The sequence below is a fragment of the Charadrius vociferus genome, unplaced genomic scaffold (assembly GCF_000708025.1).
Source record: "Charadrius vociferus isolate BGI_N301 unplaced genomic scaffold, ASM70802v2 scaffold267, whole genome shotgun sequence".
Classification (NCBI taxonomy): domain Eukaryota; kingdom Metazoa; phylum Chordata; class Aves; order Charadriiformes; family Charadriidae; genus Charadrius; species Charadrius vociferus.
In genome coordinates, this window is record NW_009649458.1 from 1,655,621 (window position 1) to 1,680,579 (window position 24,959).

At 37.4% G+C, this 24,959-nt stretch overlaps 1 protein-coding gene across 1 annotated transcript in view; it reads left to right on the top strand.

Moving 5' to 3' along the window:
• NOL10 (nucleolar protein 10) overlaps positions 1 to 24,959 on the top strand; it is a 58,254-nt gene that overhangs the window by 19,454 nt on the left and 13,841 nt on the right. The window contains exons 12-14 of the mRNA XM_009889774.1: positions 1,286 to 1,352; positions 6,530 to 6,582; positions 24,103 to 24,229. Of these exons, the coding sequence (XP_009888076.1) occupies positions 1,286 to 1,352; positions 6,530 to 6,582; positions 24,103 to 24,229 (247 nt within the window). The remainder of the gene's footprint in view (positions 1 to 1,285; positions 1,353 to 6,529; positions 6,583 to 24,102; positions 24,230 to 24,959) is intronic.

The following is a 24,959-nucleotide window of genomic DNA, read 5'->3' on the forward strand; positions in this document are numbered from 1 at the left end:
GCAGTGGCCTCTCTCCATTTTTCCTAGGTATATATATTTTCCTCATTGAGAATGAAACACTGTCAGGTTTGTCAGGTGGCCTCTGCAGTGGGAAGAGGGAGAGTTTCTTACTGCTGGAAGGCAGAGGTAGCTTTGGACTCTTTCCTAGAGTATGTTCCAGCTGGCTCCACCTCTCCCAGATGTTGGTTCCTGACTATCTCTGGCTGGGAACCAACTGCAGAGGCAGACTGTGGGGTGGAGAGCATATGGCTTTGATACCAGAATAGCCCCATGCTGAGACGTGCCTTGGGGTGGGGAGCATGAGGCTTTTGTCTGCTAAGGCCCGGGTGGGGGAGGATTCTTATTAATCATCGGGGAGAGACCAGAGGTGGGTGGGGTAACAGCATGTAACTGGGAGGGAAAGGAAGGGCCCAGAAAGGTAGGTGGGATTGCTGCAGGGAAAGAAAAAAGAGGAACAGGATCAAGATTTGCTCTGTTCCTGTCCCTCATTTAGAACGGTGTAGGCATGTATTCTCATGCTTCAGGTTCTGTGGCCCAGTTCTTAGAGACTCTTCCTCTGCTGGCTGTCTTGTGTGTTGGCTTATAAGAGCACCTGTATTTTGTCTGGGTTTTTCAGACTCTGTTCCAATTCTTATTTTTTTTGGAGAATGTTGTTTCCTGCTTTTACCTTTTTCTTAACTAACCTTTATAACTTCAATTCTGATCTAAGCTAGATACCACTGGATGCTCTTTTTAATACTGAGTTTATAAATTATAGATAAAGTGCTAAGCTATATTTCATTTTATGTAGACATGAACAGGGTGGAGGAACCAAGCTCCAGAAACAAATTCCACTCTCAGTCCATCATTTCAGCTAATGATACTTACTAAAATAAAAAGATTTAAAACGACCCCATTCAGACTTGAGCAAAAGGAGGGTGACACTGGTGATGTGCCAGGAGGTTTATGGACCTCACCCCTCCTTTTGCATAAAATAAAATAAAGCAGATCTGACACACATTTTCAACACAAGTGTGAGCTGAGAAATTTGAAGTGCCACTGTACTGTGTCTTCAATAACCAGCAGCTACACTTGTAAGAGATCGGATCAGAGACAAAATACAATACTGAGTTCCTGGTGTTACATGATACTTAAATAACATTTTATTGTTCTGCAAAATCTACTCCATCTTTATTCCGTCATATTTCTTAGCTTCTATAATGGGTATTCTTAATGTTTAGATTTACTAAATTTAACTATTTATATTTTGTATTTATCTATTTATTTGTTCTTCCTACAATTTCAGGGGAAGATATTTACTTCAATGGAGCCAGAATATGATATCAATGATGTCTGCCTGTATCCAAATTCAGGTATGTTAGATATATTAATGTCTTAGTAAGTTCAAAAGGGAAAGCTTGTGTTAACCCAATCTGTGGTCTTTTTTTTTCTATTTAGGTGATACAAATTAGGTCCACTTTCCTCCTTATGAGAAAACTAGGAAAAAATGGTTAGCTGTCAGTTACTGTCATTGTTTCCTCTGCATCTGTATTAAATCGGAACCTCTTTGCCATTAGGAGCTGCTGTGCTGTCTGTTGAGTGACTGACCTCTTTTGCCCTTTCAAATATCTGAAGTGTTTAGTTTCATAAGAATAGGAATTTTGGCCTTTTGTCTCCGTTAAGTCACAGATAAGTTGGAGCTTGCGTTCTAGAGCTAGGAAAAATCTCTTTACAGCAATTTTACAAATTTTTACAGCTATTTGATCTTTCCTTGTTTTAGATGTAGCACTTCTTGTGCCCTCCCTGAGAATGATTACTTTGGTTTAAGTGTAGATTCTGAAGTGCACAGATTTGCATTCTTTCTGTGACTGTTTTCAGATTTGCTGTGCCTCAACGTTATGTTTAGAGGTCAAAACTGGGGGTCGCTTTTAACCAAGGTTTCCAGTTCCTACCTTATGAGTAAAAATATTTTACAAAATAGTGATGGTATGTGCACATGTGCTTTGGTTGTACCTCAGATTGTGACTCGCTTTTATTTTCCCTGCTTGATCTGAGTTGCTTAGTTCTGTACTACTATGTGAGATTACTTCCTTTTTAGAAAGCAGTACTGAAAAAGATGAAATAAAAATTAGGGCCACTAGGACGGCACAGGACAAAATTCTTCATTCAGAGAATGCCTGTCTTGCAAACTCTGCTCTTAATTTTAGAGAGAGGTAGCAGCGAAGACAGAGCGATTTGGACTTTGATTCATACTAGCAGTTCAAATTCAAGATTGTAGATAAGTCAGTTTGAGATTTCTAACGAGTTAAAACTTATCTTGTTGTTTCTGCCAACTTCAGTTAAGAATGTCTCCTTTTTTATTTTTTTTAAGATGAGCACTTAAATACTGATCCCTGCTGAGATGGTGGGCACTTTTGACCTTATGCAGCAGCAAAACTGTAATGGTCTGCAGGACCTTGCTGATGAAAATAATAACTTGCTTCCATGCTGCTCAGGTTTAGCCCCCTCTGAAACAGATTGGTGTTTCACTACTTAAGAATTGAACTAGATTTTTCTGAGCCCTCCCAATGTAATTTTTGTGTTCCGTATATTTGTTTTTCCCAGATCAAAGTGCCAGAGAACATGTACGCAAAGAATTGAAACCTGCCAAAACAGTGGCTTTATGGCATGCTGCTGAGGGTGCATCTAGTGTGCCCTAGTTGCATGGATGAGTTCATTTGGGTGTATTTGAGAATAACTGCGTAGTAAGTGTGGACTGTGCAATGTGGAAACAGACAAACCTAGTCTTCTCTCATCCATAGTGGCTACAGAGAGAGGTCATTGGAGTGAATTATCTTTAGCGTTTCATCCAGGTTTCACCTTTGGACTTACTGATTTTTATCCAAAAGAGAACCCAGGAGTGAAATAACATCCATGCAGCACTGATAATGAAGGGGTCATGACAGGGAATGAAACAGAAGTTACTTATTTCACAATGTAGAATCTTAGTATTATTTAAGCTGGAAGGAACCTCTGGGGTTGTCTGTTTCCTGCTCAAAGCAGGGCCAAACTTGAAGTTAGATCCAACTTCAAAGTCTGATCAGCTTCCTCAGGTCATAACCAGTCAAGCTTGAATATCTACAAGGATGGATGTTACTCAACTGTGGACACTCTGTAGCCTCTGGGGTATGTAGACATGCCTCACGTGCTTTTGCAGAAATTATTTTCGTGAGTCTCTGCAGGAAGAATTTTGTAGCACAAAGAATTGAATGCACATATCTCCCTAATGTTGCTTATTGGACGTTACTTTTTCATGTGTCTGTGATCTAGATTGAGATCAGTGATCTAGATCGTGCATTCCAGTCCTGTGTCCTGTGTCTCCTCCTTAAGTCAGTTCTGCTTTTCTTATTGTTCTTGCTTCAACCATGTCTGTAGGGGGGCAGGTTGATGTCTTCTGGTAAGAACTGTTGTTGGATGAAAACTAGGTTATATTTTATAATCACATGGAAGCAGAATGGGGGAAAACTAGAATATGTTGCAGTGAAAATTAAGAGACTTAAGATAAGAGGTGGTGCGTTGCATCTTTGTTATGCCTTGCTCCAGAATTTACGATGCCTAGCACCACTTCATACTCATTCAGAATCTAAAGCATAATAACGATCGGACATCTGAAAATAAGGAAATACTTTCAGTGATAAGAACTTGCAGTTGTGGAAAGCTGAGAATACAATATCATTTAAGTACCAGTATGGCTATGGCCCGGCGCTCTCATTGGTGCCCCAGCATTCTCAGCACCGCTGGATGTTTGTGAAGCCAACGTGGCACAGGAAGCCCAAGAGATATTTGCCTAGCTTGTGTTTTAACACTTTGTATGAAAGCCCATACCCTAATCTCACCCTTATGCTCTTACATTTGCTTAAAGCAGCTTTGCAGTTCATCACTGCAAGGAACAAAATGTTTTCATATTTTGTTTCACTGGTGTGGATCAAAATTCAGAATTTGTTTCACGGGAAACGTGTTTTGTTTGAAAGTGAAGAGACTTTCAGCAATGTCGTGAACCAGAAGTTATTGAATCTACATTTAGAATGTTTTTGTTTTGGGAAAATTTATGTCTAGTGTGTCTAGGTATTTTACTGTTCTATTTTTTATTTATAATTTTATTACAATAGTTGTAGTAATCAAGTTTTGTTTTAAAACCACAGAAGATAGCTGCTACTTTGTATTAGCTGCAGCCCTTTTTACATCAAAATATCTGCTGCATGTGCAGTAATGAAATAGGTTTAATACCGTATTGTCGCAATTATAAAAAAAAAAATAAAAAATAATTGAAAAAGTGAAACTACATTGTAACGTGAAACATTCTGAAATATTTGTGGTAAACTGTAGATCAGTATAATGTGAATTATTCTTTTTCTTACTGAGTAACCTTGACTCAGCTTCAGTTAAGTTGTGGAATATAAATTAAACTTAGCAGCATCTTCAGTGTATAGAAATCTGTGCCTTATTTGTTTCAATTATTGTAAAAAAAAAAAACAAACCAAAAAACCTTAAAGTTACAAATTTGCATTTTCTCAAGCTGCTTCTCCCATTTACTACTGCTTCGTACTCATGTTTTCATTCCTTTAAATTGATGATACTGTATTGCAGACCACTTCCCAAAGATGGTCTTATTAAAACTTCTTCTCTGAAAAAGAGAGTTCTCATTTATTTCCCTTTTAAAGTGATCAAACTAGGCTGCTCTGTAGTTTGTTAGGGTGTGGTCTCTCTTCCCGTAAAAATTGGTTAAAATTAACAAGATGAAACAATGAAAATGTGCGCAGTGGACTTCTCTTTTCACAGAGTTGCTCCTTTTTTTTATTCGTGTACTTCCCCTGTAGTGTACACCCATGTACTGTTCTGAAGACTGTTTCTCCCTCCTTTAATTATTGGTGGAAAACTCTCAAAGAGGAGGTTTTCCCTTTGCTGTCATCTTGGAAGCACCTGCAGAATTAATTTCTATCCTTTTATCTCTAGTGATTCATATTCAGTCAGTGGAGAAAAGCGTTGTCTCCTGAAATAGTAGTGAGCATGCTGATAAATTAAGGGAGCGTGTAATCTGTATACTATGCTGTAGTATACATCTAGTACAGAGAGAGAGTGTGTGTGTGTGTGTGTGTGTGTGTGTGTATGTACATGCATATGCTATAAATTCTTGCTTTTTCCTTAAATTGCCTGCAAACCTTTCCAGATATGGTTTTTAGCCTCAGTTTGCTGACTAAGCTTTCATAAATTTCTTGCTTTGCCAGGAAAGCAAGCCCCCTTTTTTCTGACATTATAAGCTGCATTGTGTATTTTTAATAAAAGGATTAGGTAGGAAGGATTACTCCACCCATGTTAATTGCGTTCCTCTAGTTGGGTGTAAATTATATTTCTACCCTCTGGGTGTGTAGTAATTGACCCAGTTATTCATAGTCTCAGTGGCATGTGTTACAATACTTTTAGATCAGAATGTTATCTAACTTGATTGTTCTTTTCTTTTTCATATTCCATCTCTTGTATTACCTGGTGATCAGCTATGTTGGAAAGACAAAATTGAGATAAATGTACAAGTATATGCCGAATGTCCTCATTACTCTGTTATGTAGAAGGAGATTGATAGTATTTCTCATTTTGAACTTACATGAAGTCCTGTGGCAGTTAGAGATTTTCTATGGGTTTTAAGATTTCTGCAGTTGTGTTTTATGTTCAGAGTATTTGCAACCCTTATTCACACTGCTTCTTAGGTATATTCACAGATATTTTAAATTTTACATTTGCCCTGGTTGGCTCATATCGCTAATATTACTGCAGTTGAAGCCACAATATCCTGTCTCATTTTGTGTTGACAAGCTACTGTTTGCGTTGATTTCCCAAGGTGAAATATGAATAAAGGTGTAAAGCATGTTATGATTTATTACTTTGTTTAGACTCTAGATGTGTGTTTAAAAACAAAACAAACCCAAAACCCAAACCTCCCCTTGTATTAATAATACAAGTTTATGGCCAAGGTAGGTTTTAAGCGCAATACTAACTGGATTTGTTCTAAATATTATTATGGGATGAACTATTTAAATTTGTTATGAAAATTGGCAGCCTGCAGTTGTTAGGACTTAGTGTTGCTTGAAGTGGTGCTGAACAGTTGTTAAAGAGAGAGAGCAAAAGGGCATGAATATGTAGGAAATGAAGCTTCATTAATTGTGCTGCTATCAGACCTTTCTTTCCTTAGTATTTGACGCAGCAATTTATTATGGGTCCCAATTTGCTGTTCCATTGCAGGCCCAGAATATGTACTGTATCACAGCTAATGTGATTTCTCTCCTCTTTCCCGACTCATCTGCCTGTAAAGAATCAGGTTGCCATTTTTTTTTTTTTTTTTTTTTTTTTTTGTGCCAGAAAATTTTCCATTTTTTCCATTTCTTTCCTTGGAAAGATATTTTAATTCCTCTGTACAAATCTTCATATGAATTAAATGCGTTAAGTATATATATTTTTTTAAAAAAGTAGTGTTATCCTCTTGTGACCAATATTTTTTAATGCGGAAATCTCTTTTTAGGAATGCTAATGACTGCCAATGAAGCCCCTAAAATGAATATCTATTATATACCAGTAAGTAATACAAATTGTTGCTGATACTGCTCTTTTAAAAGTCAGTTGTTTGGTGCCGTTCAGGTATTCATGTTGGAAATTTACTTCTACAAATTCATGTCTACATTCTTTGACTTTTGATGATAAAGTAAATTTAAGCTAACTATAATTTATTAATGTAATTTTTTGAATTACTAAAGAAACAGCCTGTAATTTGCCTTTTGCTACGAGTTCCAAAACTGGCTGGTGGCAGTAGGAAAGTGGAGCTTTGTCAGAAAAAGTAGTTTTTGATAGCTGGTCAGAAAGTAATTCCTAAATAGGGGCTGTATAGCTTACTTTCAAGGTAATATTTTTGCTTTGTTGGGAAATATTTCATTACTTTGTTTAATATATGGTATATAGTGACATAGTCATGGCAGTTAATTTTCTTCTCTGTTCTGACAAGGAAACGTTACTGTTTGGCTTCAAGTATGGCTCTTGGCTGTAGCTTCTGCTCAACACCCTACTTGAATTGCAGCTTTTCAGTTGCGAAGCTCCTTACTTGAAAGGCTTAAAACTGTATGTTATAACCCTGCAGGTTCCTTTTAGGGAGACTTAACAGCAAGCATTCTGGTGTTAATGAATGGTACAGAAAACTAAACCAGCATTTCATTCTTGTTTTGGTTTTGATTCTACGGTGAATGCACTAGGAGGTTTTTGGCCTAGTAGGAGATAAATAGTAAGGGATATACATGAATGTTACAGGCAGAATAGCTGGTGAGACCCTAAATCTTAAGTAATTTTATTCACATTCTGGACAAGCTATAAAATTTGTGAAGTTTGAAATATATTTTAACTGTGTTTTAAATCGGCCAAGAAATCTTCATTCAGATAATCCATTTTAAATTAATATAAATGCAATTTTCTTTAGTTTATTTCTGGGTCGTCCCCCTCCACCCCCATATGATGTTGATTACATTTAAGACAGGGATTCACCAGTTGTCTTTTTTGTGTGTGGAGTATACTATATTCTTGTTGTACATACATGTCTAAACATAACAGTATACCCCTCTAAACAATTCTATAGACTGGTTATATTTACTTGTATTATTAGATTTTTGTGAGTTCTTTGTGTGTCATTTACATCAGGTTGTTCTTCTAATGCAAGTTATCTGTTTCTCTCTCTAATTCAGCTCTAACCAACTTATATTCTGTTAACTTGAGCTGTTCCATGCTTTGCATAACAACAGTTGAGGGGACAACAAATATTTATGTATTTAAGACAAAGTATTAGCTGTAGTTAGAAGCTGAACACTTTGTTTCTATTTACCTTGTCCTTTGTGAGGTTTAGAAAGTAGCTCTCCAAGCATTTTTTTATCTATCATCTTTTTAATTAACGGATTGGGGAGGACAGGCTCCTGTATTTTCAAAGACTGATGAGTTTTTAAAACTTGAATGGACTGGTTACTCAATTTAAGTAATTCACATGGTAAAAGCATTCCTTCTGTCACTAAGGCTAAGGTTCAGCTTCTCTCTGAAAATTGTGCACTAAGATTTATTTTTATGCAGGTGTGCATGATATATGAACTTTACAGCTATAGTGCATTAGAGTTGCATATCCAACATGGCCATTTAGCCAAACAATTATTTCTTTGCCTTGATTGTCACCAGTGATGAATGTTTGTTAGAACTTGTTCCAGCCAGTGTTACTTTCAGTATTCTTGCACATATTCTAAATCAAAATGATAAATACTTATTTTTTACTCTCTCTGAAGTCTCGCTGTTGTAGAATCCTCTGTGAATACTGAATTAATGTTTCTGAAGTCTGATAGGTAATTTTTAGCTAGGAAATGTAAGCAGTCTATATTAGATCTCAGATCATACTTAACAGACATTATTGCAAGCCTAAGTATTTACTAGTATGATATAGTATTTTTGCAGCATGCAGGCTGTTCCAATGAAAATGAATACAAATATTTCCTTAAACCATCTTCCTTTGTCACCGTTCTCTGATTATTGGTACCTGAGTCTGCCTGAACTTGTTTGGATCATACCTTTTTATGGGTTTTACTTTCACAGGGACACGAGCATACAAATGGACCCAAATGATAAATGTTAAAGCGTAAAACCAAATATGAGTTCTATTCTTGAAATGCTGTTGCATAGAAGAAAATTTAAAATTTTATTCAAAGGCTACTGCCCAGATTAAATTTGTTTTTTGAATAAGCTAAACTTCTCCAGTTCGTGTCAATGGCTTTGAGTTTGAAGACTGCTGGAGATGTCTTAAATAGTGACATGACATTTTTTTTTTTTAGTCAACAATCTGTAGTTCATTTCAAAACATGGACTGCTTGTTTTAGACTATAGAAAAGTTAAAGGTAGTGAGAAGAAGTTACTTTAAAGTGGAGACAGAAGTCTCACACTCTAGTAACTGGCTTTTTTACCCTGTCTGCCTTTTCACCAGCAAAACAGAAGGGGCCAGCACAGATAGTGTTGTATAAGTGAAGGGTTTCTTACTGCATTTCCTAAAAATCAATTATGTGCCTCAGTAAATCTGTTTTAATTGGCTGGTTTGGGTTTTTTTTTAATCTCCTTCTTAAATGAAGAAAATATAAAATGGAGAAGTCGTGTCAGCCTTAAGGTGCTCCAGGGCATTTGTTATTAAGGAAAACTCTGTTATTAACGTGTTCGTGTTACAGTTTTATTCCTTGATCTTTTGGGCTAGTTATTTGAGCTCAGAGATGCACACCTGTCCTTTGGTTTCTATGTCAGTAGATTATTAAGACATGTTTTTTTTCCATCCTTGGAACACTGAGTAATTTCCTTGCACAGGCAAAGATGAGTTTGGTTGTATGTGTGTTTGGAGCAAAAAGCTAGTGATTTGCCGTATTAGCTGATCTTTTTTCATAGTCTAGTTTTCTGGCTTTTTCCAATAATTAGGGTTCACTGTTTTTCCAATGAATAGCTTAATTTTCTATTTGTTTATTTACTTTGAGATAGACATGAATACTACTTAAAATGTATCATCTGTTTTTTGAGATGTTGACAAGAACTGAGTTATAATTCTTGAATTCCACAACAAAATACATGCCTGAGGGAAATGCTACTACTATAAAGGACAGTTGTGTTTCAGAGCTCTTGGAAGTACTTTTGTGTAAATAGAATCCATTTGATTGCCCTAGCCCCTCATTGCCCTGGAGCGTTAGTAATTACTCTCTTTTTTTTTTTTTTTAAGTCTTCATTGGAACAGCTACAAGGAATTACCACTGTTATGGTCAAGGAGGGTACTTAAAATCTCAAATGTATGGTGCTGTGCTCTAGCCTTTACGACATAAGAAAAAAAAAATCTTCAGAAAAAGAGATGCACAGAAGTCAGAGTCTTACAGAGTAGGAGTGTGTGTGTATGCGGATGGGTGCAGACAGACCCAGCATCCTCTGTCCTTGATTGAAGTTGGCCAGACAGTGGAGGACTGTGCCCAGCCTAATATACCCTGCCTCTCAGCAGGTTTTATTAGTGTGGGCACAGTGCTGTGCTCGCACAGCTACATGACTTGGGAACTAGAGCTGGCTTGTGTCCGGCCAGCTTGGAGTACGGACTGACTGAGCTCATGTCTGACTGAATTATCTGTGTACATGTGCCCATTCTCTCCATTGTTAATGCCAAAGCTAAATTTCCATTGCAAAACCAAAAAATGACTGTGTCTTTAACTTCAGGATTATAAAAGAGTTGACAACAGGTATCATGATATTGTCTGTAAATGAAATGGCATGCATCAGCTTTTCCTGTAGAATTTTCAACAATATAGGTATGACATTTGAGACTAGGAATGTCTGAGAGAACTATGTTTCTCTTTTTTTTTAAAAAAAACCCAAAACCACTACATTTGTTTCTTTTGTGTGCAAAGCTGTTAGTAGAGGGAAAAGAAAGTGATTTTTGATTTACTAGAAAGGACAGGCAGGTTTGCTTTTAAACGGCAAGAAGGTGCCTTATGCAGGTACACAGTACAGGGACTGAGTAAAAGCCAAACCCAGTCTGACCATTAAAATGAAATGTTTGTTTTACATAGGTAACATCTTGAATGGCTTAGCTTAGAGACTTTGTTTTTGTTTTATTTTGTTGGGCTTTAATGAGGGCAAGTGCCTCTGACTGGAATTGGGCTGTTTGCCAACAGTTTAATAGTTAAACTTGCAGTTTATGCAAACATTTGGAACCTACATCTTGCCAGCTGGCTTCCTGGTGTATCACTTTGATGTGTGCCTCGGGAAGGTTGAAATGAAAGTTGTGTGTGCCTTGGGATACTTTTCAGACTACTGACTCAGAAACATAAGTTGAGTCAATAGTGCAACCAGGTCCTGGCCAAAGAAGTGAAGAGAGGAAGAAGCTCTACTGACACATGGTGGTCCACTGGCCTGGGATCTAAGATGAGCCTATTCTCTTAAGTTTAATTGAGGCTGTCAGCTTCCATGGCGCATAATGTTCTTTTTTCAGGTTGTACAGCAACACCCCTACATGTTAACTCCTGGATGCTCTGGGTGGAAACCAAGGGGCATAGGTGTTATTCATTCTGTGTGTTTACTACTGGTTACATGAACATGTCTGCACATCTTGGCGCAGACATTTCAAATCGGTCCTGTCTCCTTTATTGGACTTGAAACTTTGGGCTACATATACATACTGAAACTGAAACTTGCTCTGTTCATTATGCTGTTAAAAGAAGACAGCAATTAAGCATGTAATTAATTGAGTGTAATATTCTGTGTTCTGGATTTTATTTTTTTTTTTTACTTTCCTGCAGTCTTGGCAGAAAACTCCCTGTTGAGGCTAGAAGCAATGTACTTTCGGTGTAGAGAAGATATTAAGCTCTTTAAGAAAAAATAAATCCTGGAGCGTCTCTGGCTTCCTTTCAGGTGGTTTTGGAAAATCATTTGATATCCTAGCACTCTCCTCGTTCAGGGTTGTTGGAGTTAGAAACTGAAAATGTTTCAAGGACAAGTATTTCTTGCCCACTCAATGATTCAGTTTCTCCAAGAATATCTTTATAATGGATCTGGTTTCTCATACAATGCCTGCTTTGGATATGGAGCTGTCTTTATTGCTAGAAATATTTATGAATTTTGTCCTCTTCAAATTGGGTGGCTTTTCAACTAAATTGATGGTACTTCTTTCCTTTCATACATGCTATTTTAAATTATTTGGTTTCTCCTTTTTTTAGGTCTTCTACTTGCCTGGTTTAATTACTCTTTATCATCATATTTTTGTTGTGAATATGCCTCAAAAATGCTCATTCTTAAAAAAACAATGTTTTTTCCTTTGATTTAGAAAAAAAAAGTTCTAGAAAAACTGTAGAAAAAGCTAAGTTTTCCTCAGCAGTTAACCGTGAAATAGCATAATCACAGGCTAAGGCACCAAATTCTACTAGCTCATGTTTTCATTTAATGCACTGGATATTTGATGAAACAAATCTGCGAAGGGAATGTGTACTGAAGGAAATACAAGTGAAGGCAGTTTTGTAATACTTTAGTTCAACCCCCCCCTTTTTTTTTTTTCTTGATACTAGTTTGGAACAGTTCTGGGTTGTAAATTAAGGATGAACATGCTTTGGTTTGATTGTACACTTCCAGGTTAGCTGCTTCTAAACCTACTTGTGACTGAGTAGACCGAAGGGTTGTGTTCAGTTCACTCGCCAACAGAAAAAGCATTTATCTGAAATAGGTTGGTATTTTCTGTCAGTCTGGTGACCGAGTGCTGTCACTAGTTCTGTGCGAGGGTTTGTAATCATCAGATATCTATCCTTACAGTCTGTCATTTTTCACTTTGAAAGGCGTGGGAGGTTTCTCATGTGTAGCACACTCCATGCTTACCTCTGTGGTCATAGCCTTTCAGAACAATTTTATCACTCTAAGACTTACTTTCTCATTCTTTCATTATTTTAGGATCTACTAATTGTCTTTTTTTTCTCTTTTGGGTATTTATATGGTGGGGATACAATTAGAGCAAAACACCTATCCACATCTTGTACTTCATGCCCTTAAGAGCAATGTTCTGTATATTCAGCTATTATTAAAATGGTTTATGGGTGCTGTTAGAGTTACAGCAAGATCTTCTGAATGGATTTTTGGCTTTTGCAGGGTAAAAGCTATGAAGCAAATGATGCAATTCTTTTTACGTTTGTGGCTGGCATTTTGACACTAATAGAACAGATTAGGACTAGAGTGTGAGATTTTGATTTCTTTTAGGATGTTTTCATGTCTTCAGATTGGCAGTATTAGGTCATTCTGGAGTAACTGTTGTCTTGAAGATCGTATGACGAGGCTGTATTTTTTGAAGACAGTTGTTCGTCTCCTTCAATGCAACCCTTACCTAAGAAGTTTTAGGTAAAGTGGAAAGCAGCCATGAAACTGAATTATGCTAAGAGATATTTTTTTTTTTTTTTTGCTGTCCTGAAACAGTATTTAGTGTAGGAAAAAAATTTCATTCCCTGGGAAAAAATGTTGTCAAATAAAAATACAGTAGTTATTATGTAGAATGGGAAATGTTGGTCTTAACCTTAGTTTGCTCATTTTGAGAACTGTGAAATGACTGGAAAGTAGGGTCGTTATGAAGTAGCATATTACAGTTGTGCTTTGGGACTGCCAAATGTTAAAAAGAAAAAAATGTTCCATTAATAAAAAGACACTTGAGTGCATCTTTGGCCTTTAAGCTAATTCTGAGTTTTGGTATATCGTTCTTTTAGAACTGTGTTTTCCATCCAGAACAGTATAATCTTTTACACAGAAAATTGTGCAAACAGTATAAAAAGAATGTCTGGTGAATGATTATTATCTATCTCACAATATTTACAAGCATAGGAAAAAAGTTGTTTATCTTCACAAACAGAAATGAGAGCTTCCTACTTTTAACCTAAACACTTTCAAACTGAAAAATAACATGCTGGGCTTATTCCCAACAAAGGATATCCTCCATTTCCCATGCACTGGCTGAGAGACACTGTACCACTCACCACACGTATATGGAAGGAAAACACCAACGTGCGATAATGAGGAAACAATTTCTGATCTTCCTGTAAAACTTGTTTTAGATGTGTTTTGGTGGTGATGAAATAGTAGTTCAACATCACACATAGATTATGAAGGTGTATGATTCCTGCTTACTGCTGTTGTGGATGTTAGTATGACAGGCAGCACTTCTTAGTTATTTATAGTTTACATCACACCCTTCATAGAGCAGAGGAGAAAACTCTTAAAAGCAGAGGTTTTACTGAATTACACCAGGTGATTGCTCTGCCAATTGATAAGCTCACATGTTTTTTAGTGTTGTGACTGTTTCTTTAGCAATTGGTAGTATTGGGACTCTCTGTTCTAGAGTTCCTGTTTTAAGAAAACAGGTTCTGAGGGGAGGGCGTGCTACCCTTTTTAAGTGGTAGAAAATGGAAGCCTTAAGTATCTGAAAGATATTTTTTATTTCTTAAGTTGCACTTGTACCTTCCTGTGGGCCATCTATTCTTCACCTGCTTTCTGAAAATTGAGATACAGTTGCTCAGCTTCAGTCAGTGAAGAGAGAAGCAGTCACAGATAATGAAAAGATGTAATTGTTGAAAGGAAGGTTTGTACTATACTGTGGTCTATCAGCATGTAATAAGAATTTAGTGCCTTTTTAAGCTTTTGGATCAGAAAAGACAAAGCACGTGAGAATTTTCTTTATGTGATAATTTCAACTAAGTCTTTATTTCATTATATTTGAAAGCAGAGGCAAGTGACTCTTGTGGCTTATCTGTATTGTCATCTTTTGTGCTGCACTCAGTAGTGAACCAAATGTGTTGTGAGTTATGACTATTTTATACAAAAATAGTAACAGAATTGTGTGGATTTAAGCTTTCTATCACACAAACCTGAGAGAGATAAAATCATCAAATATGTGAAAGCTTTCAGATACATAGTTGAAAGATGTTTCCTACTCAAAAAACAATAATTCAGAAGTTACATAAAATTTCTTCTCTCTAGCATTATGTTCTGTAAAGAGTAGGTTGGTTTATGCTGAGGTTATCTTCATTATCTGTCTGGAGGAGTTGCATGTTCCCAACAGGTAGTTGTCTTTCCTTCCCTTTGTGTTGCCTGGCAGTAGTTGTATAAACTCACAGAGCAGTCTTCCTCCCAGGTTTGCGAAGAGCAATTAAGCTGCCATGGTAGGGAGTTATTAGAAGCTGACACGTTCCTGGATTTCCAATAGTTTGTCAGTTATGTAAGGTAGACGTACGGCTGGATTTGCCGTTACCTTTATATCTGTAGCATCCCTCAAATTTCCCTAAAATGCAGGTCATGCTTTCAACTCCAGTACAGTAAGTTTTGTTTTCATGACTGTAAAGCTATTTGTGCTGTAACTTCCCTTGGCATCTTGCTTGCACTGTGAGAGCCCTGTTGTTCCCAGTCACTTAAAAGCATAAGAGGTAAGTCCCTCACACAGTGTGACAAATGGGGATTTTCATGTCCCATCAAAGAAATGGAGACGGGGACTTGCCGGGATTTTGTATTTCTGGCTTATTCTTGGTTCTTCTTACTTGTTAATTTAGATTGCAACAAGAGGCTATTATGTACATACTGAAATCAATGCACATGTTAATCTCTATTAATAGTGGAAGTTTTGTCCATTGATGGCCTATGCCCTTAATATTGCAAGAAATGTTACTATATGTTGATAAACAGATTTCTGACTGTGTTGGAACAGGTAGAATCTGTGTAGTAGTTCTCTCCTTGTGTAAGAAAAGGGCCAAGACAGTTATGAAGTCTCCCACTTGCCATTGCCTTGTCTGCCTCCCCCGCAGTCACAATCGCAAATGCAGGGGGAGAGTATTGAGGGATTTATTCTTCAAAGAGTATTGTGATAGGGTGGGATTTTTTGTTAGACTTCATATAAAACGTGGAGGTATTGTGTTTGTGAGGGGGGCTGTGCTGCTTCACTGACGTTGAGTCACTGAACAGTAAATTGGCTTCGTGAAGGGTCTAATGAATACCAGAACCTATGCAGAGGAATTGGTAAGAGCACGTAGTCAGATGTGGTAGGGAATGGAGGTGTGGATGGCCAAAGTAAAATGTTGTTGTTGCCTTTTATGGTCAGCAAGGCTTTAGAACAGATGATCATACCTCATCTACACTTTTTTTTTTTTTTTATGGATAGAGAAACAAACCATCAGCAGATGTTCACAGGTAAATACACCTTGTGAAGTGAGTCTCAGCTGAAATTATTGCACAATATTTAAGTTACTTACCTAAGTGCCTCTCTTTTTACAGGAGATGCACTATAGAAGCTGCTATATTAGAATAAGAACTGACTTTGAGGAATTTGTAATTCATTTCCAGCTGGTACTTATGGAAAAGTGCTTGAAGTAGGTTCTCTCAGGCTTCTCTATTCTTACCTTATTTGCTTAGTTGACTTAATGTGAAAGTAGCAGGTTCTTGTACTTCAAGTTTCTACCTATTTTTCTGACCTCAAATTGTCTGAGCTGCAATTGTCTAAAGACCTAAAATGTGTAGGGAGTCTGATAAATAAAAAGAACCATAGCAATAGTGACAAATGTTTATCTTTTATGTATGTCAGCATGTCAGAACATGATAGGGACATCGGTGAAAGCATCGGACTCCTTACTCTTAATGCCCACGGCTGGTAAGCTACAGATGTCTTGTGAGAAGTGTCCCTTTTTCTTCCTGTCCTGTGATGAAGAGAACTGTTCTACTAACGTTATTTACAATTTTAAGGAGTAACTGCTGTAAAATTATTTGCTGTTCCTATCTTGGAGGACATTTTTCCCAACTTTATGAGCAAGACAACCACTGCCTCCTTCAAAAGGTGGTGGCTTCACAAAGGGACACTCGGAGTGAGAGCAGACCTATGACTGGTTAACTGACTGTAATACCTGTCAGATCAGAAAATATGAGATTTAAAAAAAAAAAAACACAACCAAACCCACAACACTACAAAGCCAAACTGCTTAGGATTAGAAAAAGAAGTACTTACTATCTGATAACTACCAGGGCAGAAAGATTTAGTATCTCATTCCTAGAAGATGTGTGCAAGTTCCTGCAGCAGTTTTTGTTTAACACTGGGAAGATCTTAAAAGCAACATTTCCTTTAACATGCTCTCTAAGGAGTAAAACCTCCAAATTGTTGATTTGGCACCTTCCATAGCATAGCGAAAGGCAGGAAAACCAACGTCTCGGATTAATGAATCTGCCAAAAATGTCTGGATGTGCTGGAGTTAGGATGAGAGAAAGAGCCAATTCGTTGTATAGTTCAGTGAAATTTATGAGTGTGTGGGCTTAAAACCAAACAGCAATGCTGTTGTCAGTAGTATGCCGAAAAGGAAAAATACGCTGTTCCGTCTCTCTTGGTCATAGCTGTACTCCAGTGAGCTACTTGATGGCAGTAAAAGCATCAAATCTACACCATATAATGTAGGGTCAATGAAAGCATGAAATTATGAAAAATGAAAATATAGGGAAGATTTGTTTTGAGTTTATTCCTCAAACCCATTTAATTTAGAGAATTAAAGAATTTTATTCAGTACCTGAAATGGAATTACTCGTGAGATTAACAGGGCAATTGGAGTTGATTGTAGAGCTTTCATAGGGAGAAAGATTAGAAAGGAATGGCTGAATAAAACTCAAAATCACAAGTTGTTCGGAGCACGTTGGTTGCTAAGGGAAGCACAGTTTATGGAAACATAGTAGATAGAAACATAACAAGGTAACGTGATCATAAGGCTCCTTTCTAACATCAGCTAATCTCCTGGGCTCTCTGAAACTCTTGGGCTGGGTGTGACTGAAAGCCCAAAAGCATAGAAACAAGAATGGAGAGCCGCAGCTTTTTCATGTCGACAAGCTAGAAATAATTCATCTGATTTTTTGAGAGTTACCAATTGCAGTTGATGTAACCTTGACTGTTAACGAGGTGCAAGCAAGGTGTTCGTTCTTCTCTTGCCTTTTCAATGCTTATAGATGGAAACTTTTCAAAGTGATTACATACTGAGATCTGTCTAATTCTTAAAATTAGAGAACAAAACATTGAAACCAGTACTCTTAAAATGGAGAGTAATTAATTACTCATGTAATTGCATTAATTAAACTTGGCTATGCAATTAGGGAGCTAATTATGTTTAAAACGGTATTGCACATTTCAATCACTGCCCGCACCCTGGGGATCACCTGGTGTTTTTTTTTTTCTCCTCCCTCATTAGACCTTCGGTAATCTCCTCCTCCAGTTAAATGGTGTGATTGAAGCGAGAATATGCACGCTTAGATGTGCACTTGCTTTCTCCAGTAAATGTGTCCTGTCAAAAGTTTAAAATGCTTTTTATTATACCATTTTATTAAAAGAAAAAAAACAACAATCAAACACCAAAATGAAGATTTTATTCTTTGTCTTCTCCAAAGAGTTATTTTTGTCTCCTATAGGTAAATATGTATGTGTAAAATGTATTTCATTTAAAGAATATATAATCTAGAAAAAGTTCTCTCTTTGTTAAAGTGCCTTAAGTGTGGGTTGGTGTTGTTCTTTAAATGGATACAGAGGAATGGAGGAGCTTCCTTGGATCGTGGAGTCTAGTCCCATCTTATCACAGGCAATCAGATTGCATAATCTTTTCTGTGAATGTGTCAGATTTCATCTGAAAACTAGTTGTTTGTTTCTTCCTCATTATCTCCATTAAAAGGCTGTTCAAGAGTCACATTCCTCTGATGTTTAGTTAACTTCTCTAATTTACAGTGTCACTGTGATAACTTTGCATGTATTTATTCTTGTGCAAGCACTTATTGTTTCAGAAATCATCCTAGCAGCCTTTCACTGTACTTGCTACAGTTTGCATTCACGTATCCTGAACAGTATTGCCTGGCGTTGTACAAGATGTCTCCACTAAGTCATTATTGCTATCCTATACTAGTACAGTGGCCTTGTATGACTATTCTATTGTCTTGTGATCAGTGGGTATCATTTTTTCCTGTTCTGTTCTTTACAGCTGATAGTGATTGGCTCTACATGGGGAGCTTTAGATTGACTATTAGGAAAAACTACTTCACAGAAAGGGTTGTCAAGCATTGGAACAGGCTGCCCAGGGAAGTGATGGAGTCACCATTCCTAGAGGTGTTTAAAAGACGGGTAGATGTGGTGCTGAGGGACGTGGTTTAGTGGTGGACTTGGCAGTGTTAGGTTAACAGTTGGACTCAATGATCTTAAAGGTCTTTTCCAACCTACACGATTCTATGATTCCACATTTCATCTAATTTTCAGCATCTTAGTTTTCAAGGTAGCTTTTTTCCCTGGGAGATTTTGAGCTTTCTTGAGTGACAATTTGTCATCAGCAGATGTTATTGGCATTTTTCTGCTCTATGTGGCAGTCATTACTGAAAATACTTGATAGGATAGTCCTTGTAGCTTCACTTCACTTGTAACCTGCTTTCTGTGCAGTAACACCCCTTTCAGCATGAACTGTTTCTCATTAGCCAGTTACAGTTATTAATATTCTTATCTTAGTAATTTTACACAATACACTGTACCCAGAGCTCTATTGAAGGCCTTAAAAATATGCTATTTTTCTTGTAATCGACATTATTCAAATAGTATGGCAGTGAGTGATTTAACTAGTACATTTTTGCTACCTGGTAAAAGTCCTAGACTCTAACTTAAAATCCACAGAAGGTGCTGCAACAACCAATTTGAAGATTTTTGAAATAAGGTTTTATTTCTAAAATATGTTATGAAAGAGCAGTAATATGATGTATTTTCATACATATTTGTTATTACCTGTATTACTGTGGTATGACATGATACAGCATTACAGTGTTAATTTTTGTGAAACTGTTTTCTGTCTTGTACAGCCACGACAGCTAACGCTTCTGCTTCCCAAAGCCTCTGGAAGTGTTTTGTTGAATGATGTCCGCATACGTTAAATTAGTATTCTGCAGGGAATTTGGGCAGTGTAAACTTCGCAAATTCTACTTATTTATTTTCAAGTCTGATTTATGCTGTCTGTGAACATTTTGCAGATTTTGGATTGCTAAAATACATCAATGAAGGTTGGGAGGAGTTTCCGCTGGTTGAGTCTTAATATATTTTGACATCTTATTTAGAGCTGAAGAGTTTACACTGCCTTGTATGAAATCTTCCAGGGACTTGCTATTTAACAACCTGAAAAATAGATTTTGGAACCTGTTTTGACTCCCTGAGAAGAGCAGCTGTTCAGTTCACTTGTGTAGAATTGGTCCCTGAAACCATCAAACAGATACTTAACAATACTCGTCTGTATGTGCAGTCAAAGTCGTTTAATTTAATTCTTGTGACATCTGACTCTGGAAGCTGCTACACATCCTGGGCTTCTTTTAAGTCATCGAGCATGTTTAATACTAGTTAGGATTAGACCCAGTTTTTCTGCAGCTCGAAGGGCTCTGCGGAGCTGGCTGTCAGATTGTTGAGTGGCGTTTAAAAGTGTACAAGTGCTGTCTGGTGTTTCAGATTGAAGATAAGGAACATCTGTTGTGGGTTGGGAGTAATACCTGCTCTGTCCTAGGGTTCATTAATTTGGGGGGAATTACAGACCGATGACAGGATGATATTTTCGACAGAAGTGCTCAGGAATTAGGCATGGCCATAAGTACAGAGTATTGCAGAGCTGTACCACGTAAGACTTGTGGTGCTACAAAACTATTGTTAAACATTCTGTAAAATAGAATACAAAGAATTGTGTGTTTTGAAGTTATTTTACAGTATTTAAAAAATATTTTTCTGTCAACGTTTTTCTCTTCCTTTTCTTGAAGTTTGGCTTTGCACTTCTCATCTCTGCTCAGTTGCATGCTAGATAACTCACGATATTTTGTGTTTTCTGTGTCTGAAGTTTTAAAAAAAGACATTGTAATGTGTACTAACAAAAATTTAGCATTGGATGGTGCGATATTTATAATGATAAAGTCCACTGAATTACCTGTGTATGGCAATGGGAAGTCCCCCATGGTAAGTTCGGCTTTGTGGCTCACCCGTGGGGAGGAGTGGCTTGCGCTCTTCGTCCCCTGCCTGGCGTGACCCAGCCACCACTCTGCCTTGCAACATGGTGGTGGGACATGATGTGGGATAACTGCGTTTTGGTCACCTCGTGGGTGCTCTTTCCAGTTGGTGAAGGAGGAGAGCAGCGAGCAGCCCACCCAGCCTGCAGGGGAGGCTCCTCTGTTGATAGGCAAAAGTCATTTCAAAGACAGTCATCTTGATTTTCACCAGCAATTGGCGGAAATTATCTCACAAAGTGGTTATCCTACTGAAAACAGAATTATAATGAAAATAGCAAAAATATTGGTTTGATCACTGTCGGTGATGATGTCTGGTTTTCCTGTCCTAAGAAATATTTGAATAAAAGCCGAGTATAGATGTGCACTCATTTAATAATGATTTTCCCATTAGCTGTGCGCAACTTTTCTAAAGCTTGTGGGGAAGCCTATTTGGTGTATCATAAATGTTTTAAAAATTAGATCTGTCAGTTAAGTTGCATGCAATTGCCTACCCTGATAACATTTTCTTATTCGTGCTGTGAATTTTAGTGCATTTTTCTCCCTTCAATGTGTCAGAATTATACATTCCCAATCTACATTGACAAGTATATTAATTAACCTACCCAAACTCCACAGCTTCGTGGCTGTTTGGCTTTGGCAGGGACTGCCCACCAGGCTGTGGTGGTGGCAGAAGCTCCGAGGGGTCCCCCCTGTCCTGCTGCACACTTATTGTATGGACTCCTGTGAATGAGGAGGACAGACGGGTTTTGTACTTGGTGGCCCAGTGCAGACCAGCCTCTGAACTGGTGCGTTTGTACCTGGGCACAGGAACGGCAGAGCCTGCCGTTCTGGAGTGCTCTCGGCACCATCCCGGGATGTCTGGTGGTTGACAGTGGATAACAGAGGAGCATTAAACTTTGCAGTTAAAGTGCAGTGGCAGTTAAATTCTGTGAAGAACTACTATTGCAAGAGAAGCACCCTTCTTGTTTATGTTTTTGTCATTGTCGCTGGTATTGTTTGCCTCTTGTTATTTTCAAATTTCTTTCTAAGCTTTAAAAAATGTTCCATTTTAATATACAAAGCAAAGCTCCTAAGGCGTCTTAGAATAGGTAGGCAAGTGGTTTCATCAGGGTGGGAGAGAGGGAAATAAGGCAATAAAACATACACAGACATCTCTGTAGGGTTTTCCTTTTTGTCAGGTTACATGTGAAATTTGAATAATGGTTGGACTTTCTATTTTTTCCTGGTATTCTGCCACTGCTTTTTCCCGTTAATTATCTCATTTCCCTTCCCTTGTTTTCTGTGATCTGATCATCCAACTTGCTCCACAGATTATAATGAATAATTGGGTCTTTTGGCTTTATGTGTTTCACAGCACAGGTTACATGCCATGAAAGATTTTACCCTCAGTATCAGGTTTTGAGTACAGGGATACTTGGAACAATGAGCGGAGCTACAGCTGAAGAGCAAATAAACTTTTTCCCTTATTTGTGAGTCTTCTGCTTTAGATATTTGTTCAAGATCCCATTGGCGGATTACCTTAACTGGTTGGAGTGGCCTGAGTTCTAAATGAGTTCTAATGAGTGCTTTGTAAGCAGATAGTGCTTTTTAAGCAGATAGCGTTGTAGAACATGGAAGTGATGAAAAAGGCTTATTGAAGTGATAGAGATCTTTACATAATGAGTAAGCAAGATGGAATGAAGGGAAACTTCTTATTTAATGGGAATGGACGTGAGTCAAGGATTCTCTAATCTCATTTCTAATAATCTTCAACAGAGAAACTTGTACTCAACAAAACTTCTCTTGTAATGAAATTTTAGTTAGTAAGCAACTTGTTTTTTATAAGAAGGACAGACGGTTTCATCCAAACAAAACTTATAGGTAAACTTTAGAGAAGATTCCTCCACCTCAGTCATGCTTTGATGGTCTGGCAATGAAGCACAGATAACAGATTTCTTCAATGGCATGAAAACCAGTGGTACGTTTAATATATCTAGACTGCTTTCATATTAATATAAAAGTTTGGCGTTTAGATTTGAAGTGGGTTTGGGGGAAATAACTGAAAAATTTAAAATCTGGATGAAGACAAGATGGCGGCAAAAGCATCTGTGATGTTGGCAGGAAATCAATCTGAACGTTATGTAGTGTTTAAGCTGAGTATTACTGGAGCAGACACGGGGATTTGGTTAATTCATTAAATAGGTAAAGTCTTTCCTGTTAGTGACATCTTAGGTCTTCCCTTGAAAGCTCGTACTAATTGGAATAAAATGTGCAGCACTGTAAGAAAAAGTGAAATTTTTCATTTGGCATGTTATGGTTCTCAGCTAGGGCTGAAGTCTTACGAAGATAAATCATACTTGATACAGAGACAATAGTGGTCAAGAATACAATATTATTGTCTGGAGTGTTACAGTTTAGAATATTAGTAGAATATTATGGTCTAGGGTACAATTTTACAATGTTTTGTGTGTAGGTGTCTTCAAAAGAAGACTTTTGAATGAGTAGTAACACATTTTTAAACGAACAGCATTATCTCACACTGTTAGCGCACTATCATGTTAAAACAAACTATATGTATTTTATATACATAACATCACTTCTTGTTTCCATAATGTAATAGGATCTTAAAATGTTGTTAAATCACAAACATTCCTATGGTCATGTTGACCATGGAGATTTTAACGTAAATTTTTGGCAAACACATCAGAAGCCTCACTCTAGGAGTTAACTGGCCCCTTTATGTTCTAAAATGTCAGCCCATTTGCTCTGGAGAGAAGAATGTAGTGTTGGATTTTTCCATTCGGCTAACTCGCCTACTAAAATAGTAGTACTGGAACAGTTGAGTATGACTGCGTGCATCAGGATAGAGAGGAATTTCAATCAGCACAGCGGGAGGGAGAAGTGAAGAGAGCTAATTGTTAACTGGGGAAATTGGAGGAAGCTTATGTGGAAAAGTACATTGATAGTGCAACATAATATTGTTCAACTAAATCCTTTGCCTCATGGTGGAAATATGCAAGTTTTTTAATATTTCCCATTATCTGCTCATACAGTCTGGTTTATCCTTGAATAAAAATACATGAAATGTACCTGTGGTGTTTTAATTAAAATAGGGCAGAATAGGATTTAACATGATTGCATAGTGAACCCAATGAGTTCAAGATCCAACAGTGCTTTAGAGATTAGTTGCTGTCTAGTGCCATTGGTTTGTAATTTCATCTATAATGCTTGGCTCTGAGCTTGTAATAAATTGGTCAATCAGACTGGGACCACTTGAAACAGTTAAACTTGAAACCTCTAGATTGTTGGTCTCAAATAAATGACCTGAATTTAAAATAACACTTATATAACCTATAGTACTCCTTACTGGTAATGCAAGCAATAGGTTTAATTGTGGCCTCTAACTGCTGTTGCTCTTAAGGTCTGTTTGATGTCAGAGGGATTCATTTGTTACTCCATTACAGCACGGTAGCTGAGAGCCTAACTGTAGTTTTTTTCTGTAAGAGTGTACAATGTTATAACTTTCTGTAATATCCACAGGTTTTAGGACCTGCTCCAAAATGGTGTTCCTTCTTGGACAACTTGACTGAAGAACTGGAAGAGAATCCAGAAAGCACAGTTTATGATGATTACAAATTTGTTACAAGACAAGACCTTGAAAATTTAGGTAAAACAGTTAAATATCCTCTTTAGCTGACTACTTTTGTTCAGTTTTTGATCATTTGCACATGTAAGTTTTGTAATTCCAACATGACATATGAAGACTGATAGAAATTCACTGGCAGTAGTTTCCTCCAGTCTTCTTGGTTATTAATATACCAGACTGATGGCTTTATGTTCTTTGATTCCCAACCAGTGCAACACTAGATAGTTGTGTTTCTCAGATTTTTATCCCAAGAAGATGATTGATATTTGCTGATTTAATATGTCTAGGAATCTGGTGTGTGTGCTTTCAGACACTTGAATGCAAGGCATAGGAAGAGAAGTTGGTTTAGTTTTCAAAATATTTTTGAGGTGCTCAAATAGTATGTTGGAACTTACAGCAAAATCTGCCACAGACTACCCTATTTGAGTGTGGTAATTTCCAGAAAATACAAATCAATCTAGGGCTAATAGAAACACAGTTTCAAGGAATTAGAATGCTGAAAATTATATAGCTGAGAAGGTAAGCATGCTTCTCCCAAGGTAGTTAGTCCTTTTTCTGTCTGTTGCATGTTTTGATTGCAGTGTTTTGCTCCAGTTTAATTTACCTCTGAATATGGGAGTTGGGTTTGGCCTGACAAGAGGCCATACAAGGAGGAAGTCATCCAAAACACCTGCATCTTCAGTGTTAGAGTTCTAGTCTAGATGGTCTGAATGTAGCCTGCAGACCCCTATCCCAGTTGTAAGAGAATAAG